Below are 14,590 nucleotides of genomic sequence, written 5' to 3'. Positions count from 1 at the left end.
CTGTGCAGCATTGACCACCCAATAACGTTGACTTTGACCCGGGACCCAAAAATCTTCAGCTGACACCTGCTCTTCCCCTTGGTCAATCTTTGCAGCAACTCTGAGGGATGTGAAGGCCCTGTCCCCATTTCACAGAAGAGGAAACAGGGGAGGAAGCTGCCAGGTCCCAGGGTCCCCAGGTCTTCGGGGATTGGCTATGGCCCCCGTGTCACTGCCCGGAGCTCTCTTCTGGTTTTCATCCTCTAACTTGCAGCCCGGTGGGCAGCTGTGCTCATGCTGCACCCGCTCCCCTCCTGCCTCTCCAAGGAGGCTGCCTGATCCTCCCCGGGACTTGTTTTGGGGCACCCTCTGCCGAAACCCCCCTGGGTTCCCTATCTTGCCCAGCAGACAGAAGACCTCCTGGGTTAGGAGCGAACTTCCCCAGCTCAGCCAGGGTGCAGCACTGGGGCCCTGGCCCACCAGACAGTGACTGACTGGGGTCCCAGAGCCTCCAAATTCCCACCTCACCCCTACCCCACCTCCTATCCCTGCCTGCCCAGGAAGTAGACAGAGGCTGGGCCAGTGGGAACTGGGCAGGAATTTTATTGGAAATTCACAGATACAGGAGCATGGTCACAGCTTGGAGGAGGCTGGGTCCGGGAGGATGGAGGGAGTCCCCAGATGCCGGCAGCCCCTCATACTGGGAAGCTCCCACAGAAGCCCTTCTTGCTGTGTGTCAGGTCAGAGGGGTCCCAGGAGTCTGGGCAGGGGCACAGGAGGGCAGGGGGTGCAGCCACTGGGAGCCAGGGTGCAGCAGCCCAGGAAGAAACCACGACCCCAGAAGCAGGTGGAGGACCAGGGCGGGGGGCGGGGGCCGGCATGAAGCTCGCTGTGCCCTTACTATACGGAGCTTCTGATGGCCTCGCTGCTGGTTCACAGCTTCAGGTGGGCCCAGGGCAGACGCCTGCTCTGCCCCAACCATGGCATCCTGCGTCACGTCGCATCCGTTATGGAAATGAACACACTAGGGCTTTGTCTCCAGAGCCGGCAGGTGGGGCCGGCGGCCCTCAGTAGTCGGTGAGTGGGTACCGCAGGAAGATGAAGACCAGGATGATGCAGGAGGCGGCCAGGGCGGAGCTGGTGATGTTGAACAGCCGGGCCGTCTTGGCATCTTCCACCGCTCCATTCAGGTCATTGAGAAGCTTCTTGTCCCGAACCTGCAGCCACAGGAGGAGGTGAGTCAGGCAGCCGGCACCGGGGCTGGCAGGAGGGCGGAGCGCACGCTAGGGGGCAGCAGCGAGCCCACGGCAGCCCCGCTTCCGGACCGCCGGCCTGCGCTGCGCACGGAAGGAAGGCGCGGGGGCTCTGTGTCCCCAGCTGACCCTCAGACAGTCTATGAAATAAATGACATGCATTTACAGAGAGAGAAAAGGAAAAACGGTATATGGGCATATGTTAACATTGGGCCTCTGGGTGAAGGGCATACAGGAATTCTTTGTTTTTGCAAATTTTCAGTTGGCCTGAAATTATTTAAAATAAACCAGATTGTTAACAACACTGTTACTGTACACTTGAAAGTTGTTAAGAGAGTAGATCTCAAGTGTTCTCACCACCAAAAATAAAAGATAATTGTGTGAGGTGATGGTGGTGATTGCTAACCTTAATATGGAAGTTGTTTTGCAATGTACAGAGGGTGCCAAAAAAAGGCAGACACGTTTCAGGAAAGGAAAAAACTGTATTAAAAGTGTAATGCTCACCATATACCGATAACAAAAGATGCATACAAATCACGTCGGACTTCTGCAATGACGAGGGGCTCAAAGTGGTTCCCATCAGCGTCCAGACACTTCTGGTGACAGTGAACTACCGCTTGAGCACAGATAACATCTCTTAAAATGTGTACACATTTTTTTTGGCACCCCCAGTACATGTGTATCGAATCATCACATTGTATGTGTTACACTTACACTATGTTACATGCCTATCATGTCTCAGTAAAGCTGGCAAATAAATAAATAAATACTGAGGAAGTTGGTCTCAGAGACAGTAACACGATTGGATGACGGGCAGCACACGTGTGTCCTAAATTGTTGCCACGGAATTTAAAGCGAACTGGCATTCCCTGAGAATGGACGTTATGCACAGACAGGAGCAGTGGAGTCTGCAAGGTCCCCGGGAGGGGGTTCTGAGGGGAGGGACTGGGTTGGAGCCCAGGGAGTCCCGGGGAACAGTGGACAGAGGGGACCTGAGGAGCACGGTACCCTCACCCGGGATAAGTCTGAGGACCCCCTCTCCTTCCACCAGGTTCAAAGAAGTGCAGGTGTGAGTGGCAAGGGAAACAAAGCTCAGAAGGAGGGAGGGAGGGAGACAGGAGAGAGGCGAGAAAGTGCTTGCCTTAGAATGGCAGTCAGGGGGCTGGGCTGGAGGGCTAGGGAGATGACTGCACTCCCTGACCGCCCACTGGGGAGACGGGTGCCTAATGTGGAGCGTACACAGGCGGGCAGAACGGTGGGCATGTGCCTGGTGGATGGATTTCTGTGGGTGGAGGAACGGAGGAAGGAGCAAAGAGGGGAAAAGAAAGCAGATGAAGGTGGGGTGTAGGCAGTGAGGGAAGGCGTGCTGAAGGGAGGGAAGGGTTGGGTGACTCAGAAGATGGATTGCAGGTAATAGGAATGATGGACAGAGGAGGAAAAGAATAGGCACCCAGCAATCAGGGAGGGGAGAGGGTGGGGAGAAGGTCTGCGCCCTCGAGGGACTTTCATTCCCATGATTTTGGAGAGAACTGGCATCGTCACTAAAGTTTATCTTCCTCTGTATCACCCACTTACTTAGGCCTCATTTAATATCTTTATTAAAATAAAGTTTTAGAATTTGCCACAGAAAGCACTATTGTATCTTTTGTTAGATTCCGTCTTAGTCTGTTTATTTGGGTTGTTATTATATTGTAATCATGCTTCAAACTACATTTCTAACTGGTTTTTGCTGGTGTATAAAAATTTACCTGACTTTTGTAGATTGATTTCATATCTGGCTGAACGAACGTGATAATTCACCAGGTTTTCTATGTCATAAACTATATCTACTGGGCATAAGAGTTCTATTTCTTCCTTCAAGTCCTTATTCCTGGTTCCGGAACCTCTTTGCCTCAGGGCTTTTGCAACTCCTGCCATCTTTTCCTGGAATTCCCCACAGGCACTTGTGGCCACTGCATGAGTTAATTCAGGCTGACACTCAAATACCATCTCATCACAGCGACCTTCCTCACCCAACCCACAAAGGAGCACCCCCACATCTCCCTGACCTTTTGTCCTTCAAAGCTGACATCACCCCAGGACACCACACTGTGAATTTTATTATCGACACCTCACCAGAATGTAAGCTGCTTACGGGCAGGGGCTGTGTATTGCATGTCACTTATCAGGCATTGGACAATTATTTGTTGCATGTGGAGTAAGTAAATGAGTAATGGAAGGGTGCTGGGAAGTCTCAATGAATTGATGACTCGGCGATTGAATCGTTAATGTGCTGAATGGATAGAATGGTTGTGCATGTGTAAGAAGAGGCAGGAAGAGGAAGAGGGAAGACAGTCATGACAATCAAAGTGAGGTAAGATGGATAATTATAAAGATGGAAGGCAAATTGATGGGCGGAGATGGGTGAAGAGAAGCAGGAGAGAAGAAAAGGAGATGAAAGGAATCCACGATAGGTGTGTGGGTCAACTAGAGAGAAAAAGATGGTGGCTGGATTGGGCGGGCAGGTGGGGGAATAGCTGAAGGAATGCGGTTGCATTGTGTGGATAGAGGGGTAAATAAAAAGCTAGAGAAATGTCAGCGGTGTATTAAGTGGGCAGAAGCAAGGTGAGAAAGTGGATGTACGGATGGAGGATGGATGGATGGAGGATGGATGGATGGATGGAGGATGGATGGATAGATGGATGGATGGATGGATGGATGGATGGATGGATAGATGGATGGATGGATGGATGGATGGAGGATGGATGGAGGATGGATGGATGGATGGATGGAGGATGGATGGATGGATGGAGGATGGATGGAGGATGGATGGATGGATGGATGGAGGATGGATGGATGGATGGATGGATGGATGGATGGATGGATGGATAGATGATTGGACTAATTAGTAGTGTTCATTGATAAGAAAAGTGGTGAAATAAAGAATAATGAATGGATATGGAGACAGATGGCATATGAAATAGACAGTTGGGGAAATGGGAAAGTTGAGAAGAGTCAATATGTGGATTAATAAAATACTGATGGATGGGTATTTAAAGTGAGTGAGGGCAGAAAGAAGGGCAGGAAGAGGAAGCAGGAGGTGGGAAGATGGTTAGAGAGACATGTAGCTAGGAAAAGGATGGATGTTTGAATGAAGTGATGGATACATGTATTGATGAATGGATGACTGAGCAAAATCATCCACAGGGCAGGTGAATGGGTAGAGGTGATGGGGGTAAGAATGGAGAAGAATGGATGTATGAAATAATGATAAAAATAATAATAAAATAAATGATTCTGGGTGTGGTACAGTGTTAATAGCATTACTTGGTATTAACGCAGTTAATCCTCTCAATAACACTTTGAGGTAGGTACATCCCATTTTTACAAGGAGGAAAATTAGGCGTAGATAGATGTAGTACTAACATAAGATCCCAGGACTGAAACCCGTGTGACCTACAGCCGCCATGAACAATTGAGTGTGTGGCTGTGTGATATACACAGAAAGACGTGGCCAGAGGGAGGGAGAAAAGATAGAAGAATGGATGAATAGAGAGTAGGTGGGTAGTTGGATGGATGAATCACTGTGGCAGAAATAAGTGGAAGAAGGGGAAAATGGGACAAAAGGAGGAAGGAGAGATGTATGAAAAGACCAGTGAGAGGGGTGGAAAGATGAACGGGTATGTGGATGATGTCTTGGTGTGTGGCTGGATGGTATTCCGGGATGAACTGAATGAGTACAGGGGATCAGGAGGGAGGGTGGGAGAAAAGGGAAGTGGATAGATGGATTGAAAGATAGGTGAAAGTGTGAATAGTTTCATAATAAAAAAATGAGTAACTGTGTGGGCAGGTGGGTGGATGGATGGATGAAATCAGTGGGGATGGATGGATGGATGGATGGATGGATGGATGGATGGATGGATGGATGAATGGATGGACAGATGGACTACGGATGGATGGATGGACAAATGGACTATGGATGGATGGATGGATGGATGGACAAATGGACTATAGATGGATGGATGGCTGGATGGAGAGATGGACTATGGATGGATGGATGGATGGATGGATGGATGGATGGATGGATGGATAGATGGACAGATGGACTATGGATGGATGGATTGATGGATGGACAAATCGACTATGGATGGATGGATGGATGGACAGATGGACTATGGATGGATGGATGGACAAATGGACTATGGATGGATGGATGGATGGATGGACAAATCGACTATGGATGGATGGATGGATGGATGGATGGATGGATGGATGGATGGACAAATGGACTATGGATGGATGGATGGCTAGATGGACAGATGGACTATGGATGGATGGATGATGTCAATATTCCAAAGGGAATGGGCAAACGTGCGTATATGAACACCGACACAGTATCCTCCCTCCTCATGTTCTTTCTGACTGCCCTGTCCCTGGGAAGTCTCACAGCTTCCTGGGCTCTGATTGAGCAGCTGCCATATCCTCATTATGTCTCCTCTCCTGCCACTGTCCCTGCACATCGAGCCACATGGCCTCCTGCCTGGACTGCTGCACCGGGCCCCTCACTTCTCTGCCTACGGCTTCTTCCACACTGACTGCAGATCCTGTAGCTCTGATCACATCTTCCCTCGGTGTCTTCCACATCATGCAATGCAAGCCCCTCACCCGGTTGCCCCAATCCCTCACTGCATGGCTTCAGTTGGCCTTCCCAGGACTATCTTCTGCTCCCCACAGAGGATGGGGGCCTTGCTGTTCCCCCCAAGTCACCCCACCCTCATGTCTCAGTTTTTGTTTTTCCCATCTGGAACACGTGTCCCCTCATCCACCCTTCAAGGCCACGTGAAAATGCTGTCTCTCTCCTGAGGTGCCCGCACCTGCCCCCACCCTCAGCTCTAACTGGGAGTGAAGGATTCTTTTTCTGAACAAGCAGCTGTGCTGTGCACACATTCTGTCCACCCAGCCACTCATCCGACGTTCTCTGACCCCTATGGTCAGCCCTGCCTTGGGCACTGGTGACAACAGAGGAACGGGTCTGGTGGGGTGGACAGCCATGACTGGAGTGGGGTGTCTGTGATGGGAAGGGGGCTCAGCCAGAGGGAGTCGGGGGGGACTTTGCAGAAGAGGGACGTAACCTCACTGAAGCCCTGGGGCTGAGGGAGCTGCACGTTGACAACTGAGGTGTGCTCGTGCTTGGGTGCTTGGTGAGCCCAGGAAAGGGTTCAAGTGGGTCTTGAGGGATCTTGAATGCAAAGAGGAGGGGTCTGGTCCTCACCAGCTCACAACGGGGGCCAGTGGTCATTATGAGCGGCTCGTGTAGACGGCACGAAAGGAGAACTGACGTTCTGCCTCTGCCTTGGCCGGAGAGCAGGCTAAGCAAAATACAGTCTGCGTGCTGCAGACCCAGCCTGCTTGGAACTGCACTGACTGGTATGGCTGGAGGGGCCGGATGGGTAGCTCGAAGGGTGGGAAAACACCTAGGGCAGGCGGCAGCAGTGCTGACTTCCCACCCACTGGATGCCAGCCTCTGGCCTGCTTACGTGAGTGTGGCTTTGCTTGATTTGTTTTGTCAATGATGAAAGGTTGGGCTCAAGTAGAACAGGATGGCATCTCAACAGCTCACTGCTCTTAAGGGACCACACTGGGAATCTAGCCAAGGCCGCCTGACCCCAAGACTGCCAGGTGCCCTTGGAAGTGCCCAGGGCTGGCTGCAAATGCTGTGGGTGCAGCAGGCCAGGAGACGTACAGCTGGATGGACAGATGGATGAATTCACAGGCACGGGAACCCAGGCCAGCCAGCTCTGTCCCCTCTGTCCAGGACAAGGGCGGCTCACCTTGCACGCCCCCTTCCAGGTGAGCCCCAAGCCCGTCCGCCCTCGCTGCCCTCAAGGAAGCACACCAGCTTGGAGGCGTCCTGAGCTCCCTTCTACACTTTGGAAGCACGAACTCCTACCCACCCCTGCCCCAGCACAAATCCTGAACCGCTCAGAAGTCCATGACCTACCTACAACCCACACCAGATGGGCCCGCCCCGTGCCAGCCGGCTGCCCACAGCCAGGCCAAGCGGAGGAGGGGATGCTTCCGGACAGGAGCCCGTGCAGCCAGACCCATGTCCACAGGCCGCTGGCAGGGCACAGCAAGAGGGCATCAGGGGAAGCAGAGCCCCGCCAGCTGCCCGGCCACTGTACCCTTTGCTCGGCACTGGGACCGTGGAGCCAGAGCTGACGTTCGCCTGCGAGTCTCCACCGTCAGCTCTCGGGGACCCCTTCCCCTTGCTGGCTCTGCGGCACACACACACACACACACACACACTCATGCACATGTACATACAAACACACACCACTCACACACATACATGCATGCTTATGCAACACACACCCACACATGCAACTACACAAATACACACACACTCATGCACACACATAATACATTCATATGTGCACACACACATGCACACTCCCAAATATATGCACACTTGTGCACTCACACATTCATGCATGCAGTTATAGACATGCACACTTAGGCTTACACCACTCACGCACACATGCAATTATGCACACTCACACCTGTACTCGGGCACCTGCATACACGCGCATGCACAGACGTGGGCGTACACACGTGTACACTGGCATGCTCACCCCTATATGCACCTGCACACTCACACGCATACAATACACTCACAGGCGCGCACACACGCTCACACCTATATGTGTGCACACACTTTATGCACACATGCACATTCACACAGCACAGTGCGCATGTACTGGCGCCCAGGGCTCAGTGCACACGCCTGAGCACAGGGCTGAGTGGCAGGAGGTGATGGAGAAGCTCACTGAGTCAGGAGGAAGGGGGACAGCCAGGGGGTCGGGCGTGTTCGCCCCCATGTTCCACCCCATCTCACCCCCGCTGCCCCCACATCGCCGGGCAGCTGCAATCAGTGAAATGTGCCTGGCCCTGGGCACTCAAATCTGGGAAAGGTGACGATCTGGCCAGACATGAGCCAAGAACTTCCGGAATGACCGGGAGGTGGGGTGGTAAGGAGACCCCTCTTCCTGCTGGTTGGGCTCCAAAAGCCCAGGGCTGTTCTGTCCTCACACATCTGCACGGGTCTCTCAACCCCAAATGTGAGCGCTCACAGCCTCGGTCCTGCAATCTTAGTCTCTACTTTGTCCTGGGCGGATGGGGTCCTGTCTGCGTGGTGCCTGCTCTGCTCCTGGCCAGCTCCTCTCACAGTGGCAAGGGGCTTCTGGAAGCCGTACCCACTCAGGGTGTGGGCCCAGGGGTGTATGGGACATGCTCACGGCTCTCTCCCCTGGCTCCTGGCCACCCGGGATTGACTGCCTGGAAACCGTGTGTAAGAGGGGATGCTGAGGGCAGTGACGGGTGACCAGTGCTCCCGTCTGCATGGCCTCCCTCTGAGTGCCTGCCCAGCAAGGGGCCCGGACAAGGTTTCCAGTGGGCCCTGACTTCCCCCCGCTCCTGTCGGCAGGGAAAGGACTCCAGGACCCCTGCCTCTCTGTGCCGGCACCCTCCATCGTATGTCTATGGGTGGAGCAGTGTCCAGGTCTAATTCCCACATCCTCCCCGAGAGGACAGGACACCGAGCCTCGCGTCCCCATCCCGTGGGCCATGCAAAGAACCTCAGCCTGAGGACCTCGAGCCCTGTCGAGACACCCTGGAAGCCTCCTGGCTCAGGACAGAGAGGGCAGTGCAGAGCTTGCCAGCACCCCTCTGGCCCTCAGTGTCTTTCTATCCCTCAGCCCCCCTCGCTGTCCCTGCCACACCCATGGCTTCTCTGAGAGGGAGGGCGGAGTGGTGCAGCCAGGGACCGCCGTGTGCCCGCCCGCCCCGCCGGCCGCCCCGCCGGCCGCTCACTTTGAGGGAGTAGGCCAGAGCGATGAAACCCAGGCAGCAGAAGTTGAGGTAGACAAAGTTGAAGATGGACCATAGGTAGTAGTCGTTCACCTCGCTGGTGTCTGGGTAGACCTCGATGACCGTCGTGGGGTTCGTCATCGTCTTCTTCTCCGCGAGGTGCTTGCAGGCCTGGGGGGCGCCAGCGGTCCGCACGCTGTCCGTCTTGCCGCTCTTGGACTCCATGGGGAACAGAGTGGGCGCCATGGGGGGCGAGGCCGAGGGCTCAGGGGCCGGGACCGCCGGCGCCTGCAGGGCAGGGGGCTTGGACACACAGGCGAAGCAGCCTTTGGGTGAACCTGCCGGGGGCCTGGGAATCCAGAAGGCCCCGTCCAGGGGCACTCGGACTTCCTGGGTGCCGTCCGTGGTGCTGGCCGGAGCTCCCAGCGGGGCTGGGCACTGGCCAGGGCCCTGGGGCTGGAGGGAGGGAAGCAGAAGAATGAACTGGGTCCTTCCGACCCTGTGGCACCCCACAGCATCTCCCCTGCAGCTCATAAGCAGCCCCAAAGGAGATGGAACTCCCCGCAGAGGCAGCCAGCTGCCGGCCTGCCACCTGCCTCCCCCACCCTCCCCAGCTACTGCCATGCGAAAGCCCTTCACAGCAGCCTTGGCACAAACATTGGGGGCTTTTCATCGCGTTGCCATCTGCGTACAAACATTCACCCATTGACACACAACAGCAACACCCCCCCACACCCAACGAGGCCCCAACTGACTGACGCTGTTGCAATAAACAGAGCAGCCAGCACCCCAAATAGCCCAGCACGCACACACAGGGCAGCAGACCCACAGTAACACTGCTTCAGCCACTCTACGGCAGAGCCACCAGAGCTGTCTGGAGCACCTGCAGCCTGACACCCGCTGACACACGGGACACAAACGCCAGCGCCACCACCACCACCAGCTCTCCAGACCTCAGGCACACCCCCCATACTCAGAAATGCCGCCAGGTAAACAACTCTGCACTGTGACACGCAGCGCAGACACACAACGACACAGGCTGACACGATCGCCAAAGGATGAGCACGGCGGCTGCGGAGGCTCCAAACTCGCGCGCGAAGCCCCCGCCCCCAACCCTGGCCCAAAGCGGCGCCCAGGACCCCAAGCGCGCGCACCGGGCACTCGCCGGGAGCCACCCACCCCGTGCCAGAAACAGACGCACAATGACACTCTGTTAAACGAACACTTCTCTAACTAGTCACCAAGGACCCCGCACCCTGCGCCACCCCATGGGGTCTGCGGCCGAGGCCCCGCGGCCCCAGCCTGGCCCAGTCTGCCGCAACCCCCGGACGGCGCGCCCTCACCTACGGGCGACTCTTGGGCTGGCGGGCCTGCGCTCCGACCGCGCGTCCTTCCACCGTCCCGCGGGCCGCTGTCTGTCCGGCGGCTCCGCGTCCCAGCGGCCCAAGCTCGGTGCGGGGAGCACGCGGGGCAGCGGGCGGGGAGGGCGCAGGGCTGGCGGCGTTGCCTCCCCCGGTGCCTGCGCTCCCTCCGCAGCGCCAGCCCGGCCGCGCGGCTGCAGCCCAAGCCTGACTCACGGCGGCGGGCGCAGCCACCTCCCCGCCTCCTCCCGCCGGCAGGGTGGGGGCCGTGGCGCCCGCCGGAAGCCTGACCCTCGGGGGCTGCAGAGCTTGCCAGGGATGGTATCCTCCAGCGCCGGACTCGGTACCCACGCCACCCGTCTCCCCAGATCCTGGTCCACTCCCTGACTCCTCCCTCTGGATGAGCCCCCAGCCCCTGTCCGAGCTGGTCCCCGAGCTGGGCCCTCCCCGCTGTGTCCCCAGGGAGCCCTTCCTCCTGTCCCGTACCTTATCTCCAACTGTGCCCTCTCACAGGCCCATGTCCTTCTTGAGTCTCTGACCCCTGGCAGGCCCCAGGCCCCCAACTGCAGTCCCTCTCTGGGCAGGTGGTATCTCCCCGGCACCCCCCGAGTGTCCCTATCTCACCATCGTGTCCCCAACCCAGCCCCTGAGGCCACCCTCACAGCACCAGCTTCCTGAACCCACCAAGGCCAGGCCTGAGCTGAGCCTCCGTGGCCCCCACGTGGCCCCGGCCTTTCTGAGCCCACCCCTGTCCCAGCTCTTGACCTTCCTTTCCCCAAATCTGACCCCCACACACCTGGCCTGGAGCCCCGAACCCCACCCTTGCTAATCCAGTTCCCTCACAAAGTCCAGCCTCGAAGCCGACGACTTCTCACCAGTTGGCACCCTTGCCTATGAGACCAATGTCCTTCTCCAAGCCCTGAAGACACTTGTCTCCTTCGAGCTCAGTCCCCTCACTGACCACACCTCTCTGCGAGACTGGCCTGTCCCATTTGTGCTCCCCAGTCACTTTCCCTAGCCAGTGCCTGCCCTCACAGCCTGGGTATCTCTGTGCATCCCACCATGCTCAGTCTGTCACTTGTCCCCAGCTGACCTCCCTTTCCTGCAGAAGTCCCAAGGATCCCTTCCATCATGGGAAAACCCAGCCCGCTCTGCCGCCCCTCGACCCCCGTGCCCCACTTCACCACAAAGGTGCCCTCTGAGCTGGGTGCTCTTCCCCCATCCACAGGCCCCCACAGAGCCCAGTTCCTCCAAAGCCCCCGACCCCCAAAGATGCCTTGAAATCTGACAGCGGCGGTTTCCCTCCCATCTCCCTCCAAGCCCCTGTCCGCCCAGAGGCCCTGAGCTTTCCTCCCATGAAACCCCTCCTCCACTGACCCTCTCAACCTGCCTCCCCTTCTCTCCATGACCCTTGTCCCCTCCAGCTCCTCCCTGCCTCTGCCCTGTCCTCTCTGAACCCTCTTCTCTCCTTGAACCCCTATCCTGGGACAGGTCCCGCGCCAACTCTAAGCCCCTCCCCTTCCCAGCCCAGCCCCACACCCACCCTGGCACAGCCTCATCCACAGCTTGTCAGGAGCCCTCAGTACAATCGGCCTTAAATGATGTTGATAAACACTGCGAGTGGGAGGGCTTCCCAAGCACAAGCCCCACCCCCCATGCTGGCCACACCCTCCACAGAGCCCAGGCCCTGGACCCATAGAGAGAGAGGGGATGGCACCTGCCTGTCCGCTGGGGAACCAGGGTTCAATTCTCCCTCACCCAACACCCACTGCCCCCTTCCCAAGGGCCTCGCTTGGGGGCACCTAGACCCCCACCCCTGGGCTGAGCCTGACCTGAGGTGCCTGCCCGGCCTGCGTGTGGCCTGTGTGCCCTACCGCTGGGTCTCCTGGTGTCTAAGCTGGACTTTCCAGGGCTGCTCTGGGCAGGGGGGCCGCGGGGCTGGCCAACGGGGTCTGGTCGGGTCCAGCTGCTCATCAGGCAGCGGGTGAGGGGCACTTGTCACTGAATGGAGTCAGGCCTTCCCTCACAGACCACCGTGAGGCTGCCTCTCTCCAAGGCCCCCAGTGTCCACCTCAGGAGGGGCACGAGCTCCCCATCTTCCGCCCTGAGTGGGTGAGGAAAGGCGCTGGACCTGGGCAAGCTCCTGAGAGCTCAGCCTGAGGCTGGGGCCATGGGACATGGGGCCAGAAACCCCACCACTCCCACCCTTGCCCAGGGCCTGCCGGGCTGGTGCAGCGCAGGGCTGAGCCAGCCAGGACCAGAGCCAGCGCTGCACTGGGCTCCTCCAGGCTCCCAGCCTGTCCGCAGTGAGGAGTGCCCTGTCATTACCCACCTTTCAGTGACCGATGGGAAGTTCAGAGTGGGGTCAGGGAGGCTGGGCGTGAGCCCAGGGCGGCCAGAGGGCTGGGCTCTGCACAGAGCATTAATGCCCTGATGCCCAGATTGGGGGCTGGGGGCTCAGCCTGCATTAACCCACACAGCCTCCAGGGTCTGGCTGTGCTCACCTCCACGTTCCAGAGCAGGGGTGGGAGCTGCCCTCTGGGGGACCTGAGGCTCCCAGCTGAGAGGGTCACAGTGCACACACGGGGAGCAGAGCAGGGGCTGTGGGGGGCATCTCGGGGCGTGCGGCCTGAGCCATACCAGCCTGGTTGGGGGAGCCTGATGGAACACAGAGTGGAGACAGAGCCTGGGGCAGCCGACAGGCCAGAAGGGGAAGGAGCTGCTTCCGTCCGGCCTCATTGTACAAAGGCCATGATGACACCGTCTCCCCAGAAACCCTGCCAGGCTCTGCCCACTCCCTGCTTCCACTCCAGGTGCGAGAACAGAACATGCTGGGCACGTGTTTACGAGCCTCCTTGCAATCCTGGTTGAATGCTTTTTGGGTTTTTTTTTAGTTTTTTATTGGGGAATATTGGGGAACAGTGTGTTTCTCCAGGGCCCATCAGCTCCAAGTTGTTGTCCTTCAATCTAGTTGCGGAAGGCGCAGCTCAGCTCCAAGTCCAGTCACCATTTTCAATCTTTAGTTGCAGGGGGCACAGCCCACCATCCCATGCGGGAATTGAACCCGCAACCTTGTTGAGAGCTCGCGCTCTAACCAACTGAGCCATCTGGCCGCCCCTTGGGCAGCTCAGCGGCAGCTCGTTGTCTTCAATCTAGTTGTGGAGGGCGCAGCTCACTGGCCCATGTCAGAATCGAACCCACAACCTTATTGTGAAGAGCTCGCACTCTAACCAATTGAGCCATCCGGCTGTCCCTGGATGAATGTTCTTTACAGCAGACACCTGCTAAGGCTCAGTTCCCAGGTGTCGACCCCTCAGACGCCAGGCCAGGCCAATGGCAGCCACAGCCCTGCAGGCTGAAAAGGCACCAGGGGTTACAAATGTCACGTTTGCCAAACCCCTGCCCCTGCTGGGGGTGGACTCCAAGGGAGAGTCCAGAGAGTCCTGCCCCCACCACCTGGTGCTCACGAACGATCCGTCCTTCAAAACCTTCTGGCTGAACAGCTGCACCTGGGCAGATAGATGCTCCTGCTCACAACCCCCAACGGAGGCCAGACCATGGGGTGGGGAGGTGGTCACTGTGGCCTGAGGGGTTTGTAACTCGGATTCCGGAGCCCTGTGACCCCCAGGACGCAGGCAGGCCTGCTCCAGCACGGCTTGGCTTACACACACACACAGGCCACTTCCGGAGCGGGCAGGAGCTGGCAACAGGAAGCCCAGACAAGAGGCAGGCTGCCAACTCACCCCCAGCCCTGCACAGGCTCCCTTGCTAGGCCCACGTGGGGTGCGCAGGGGAACTGGGGAGGGAGCACTGGAGCCCTGGGCTGGCATCTCCTCCAAGGACAGGGACATTCTCCAGGGAGCGTGGCAGCCACTTGAAGATGTCTCAGTGCAGGCACTCACCAGAACCCCTGTGCCGGGCCCCACCCTGCAGCCTCCGGCCCAAGCCACATCCCGCTGGTCACTGCTCCAGGCCAAGGTACAAGCCAGCCCTCAGCAGCCACCAGGCCAGGCAGCAAGCTAAAGCCCCCAGAGTTCCAGTCACAGGGTGCCTCCAAAGCCCCCTCCAGCCGCACGCTGGAAAGCCAGCCTCCCAGGCCAGCATCGCACCAGCTCCTTCCCCACATCTGGATTTAGAACCCCTCCCCCC

General features: G+C 57.5%; 1 protein-coding gene across 2 annotated transcripts; it reads right to left on the bottom strand.

The window, feature by feature from the left end:
- Positions 1 to 559: 559 nt before the first annotated feature.
- IFITM10 (interferon induced transmembrane protein 10) lies at positions 560 to 10,785 on the bottom strand. Of its 2 annotated transcripts, none has more exons than XM_074337101.2 (3): positions 10,428 to 10,785; positions 9,084 to 9,536; positions 560 to 1,196 (listed from the first exon to the last, which is right to left on the bottom strand). In XM_074337101.2, the coding sequence occupies exons 2-3, from the start codon at positions 9,324 to 9,326 to the stop codon at positions 1,047 to 1,049; spliced, it is 393 nt and encodes a 130-aa protein (XP_074193202.2). In that variant the 5' UTR covers positions 9,327 to 9,536; positions 10,428 to 10,785; the 3' UTR covers positions 560 to 1,046. The 2 variants fall into 2 exon arrangements, with proteins under 2 accessions (XP_074193202.2, XP_088645940.1); XM_088789814.1 differs by having other exon boundaries at positions 10,424 to 10,650.
- Between the last annotated feature and the right edge of the window lie 3,805 nt (positions 10,786 to 14,590).

Source organism: Rhinolophus sinicus, chromosome 14 (assembly GCF_057876585.1).
Source record: "Rhinolophus sinicus isolate RSI-liver-muscle chromosome 14, RSI-T2T, whole genome shotgun sequence".
Taxonomy (NCBI): domain Eukaryota; kingdom Metazoa; phylum Chordata; class Mammalia; order Chiroptera; family Rhinolophidae; genus Rhinolophus; species Rhinolophus sinicus.
The sequence above is the reverse complement of the archived record's forward strand: the minus strand, read 5'-3'. Positions and strand labels throughout refer to the sequence as shown.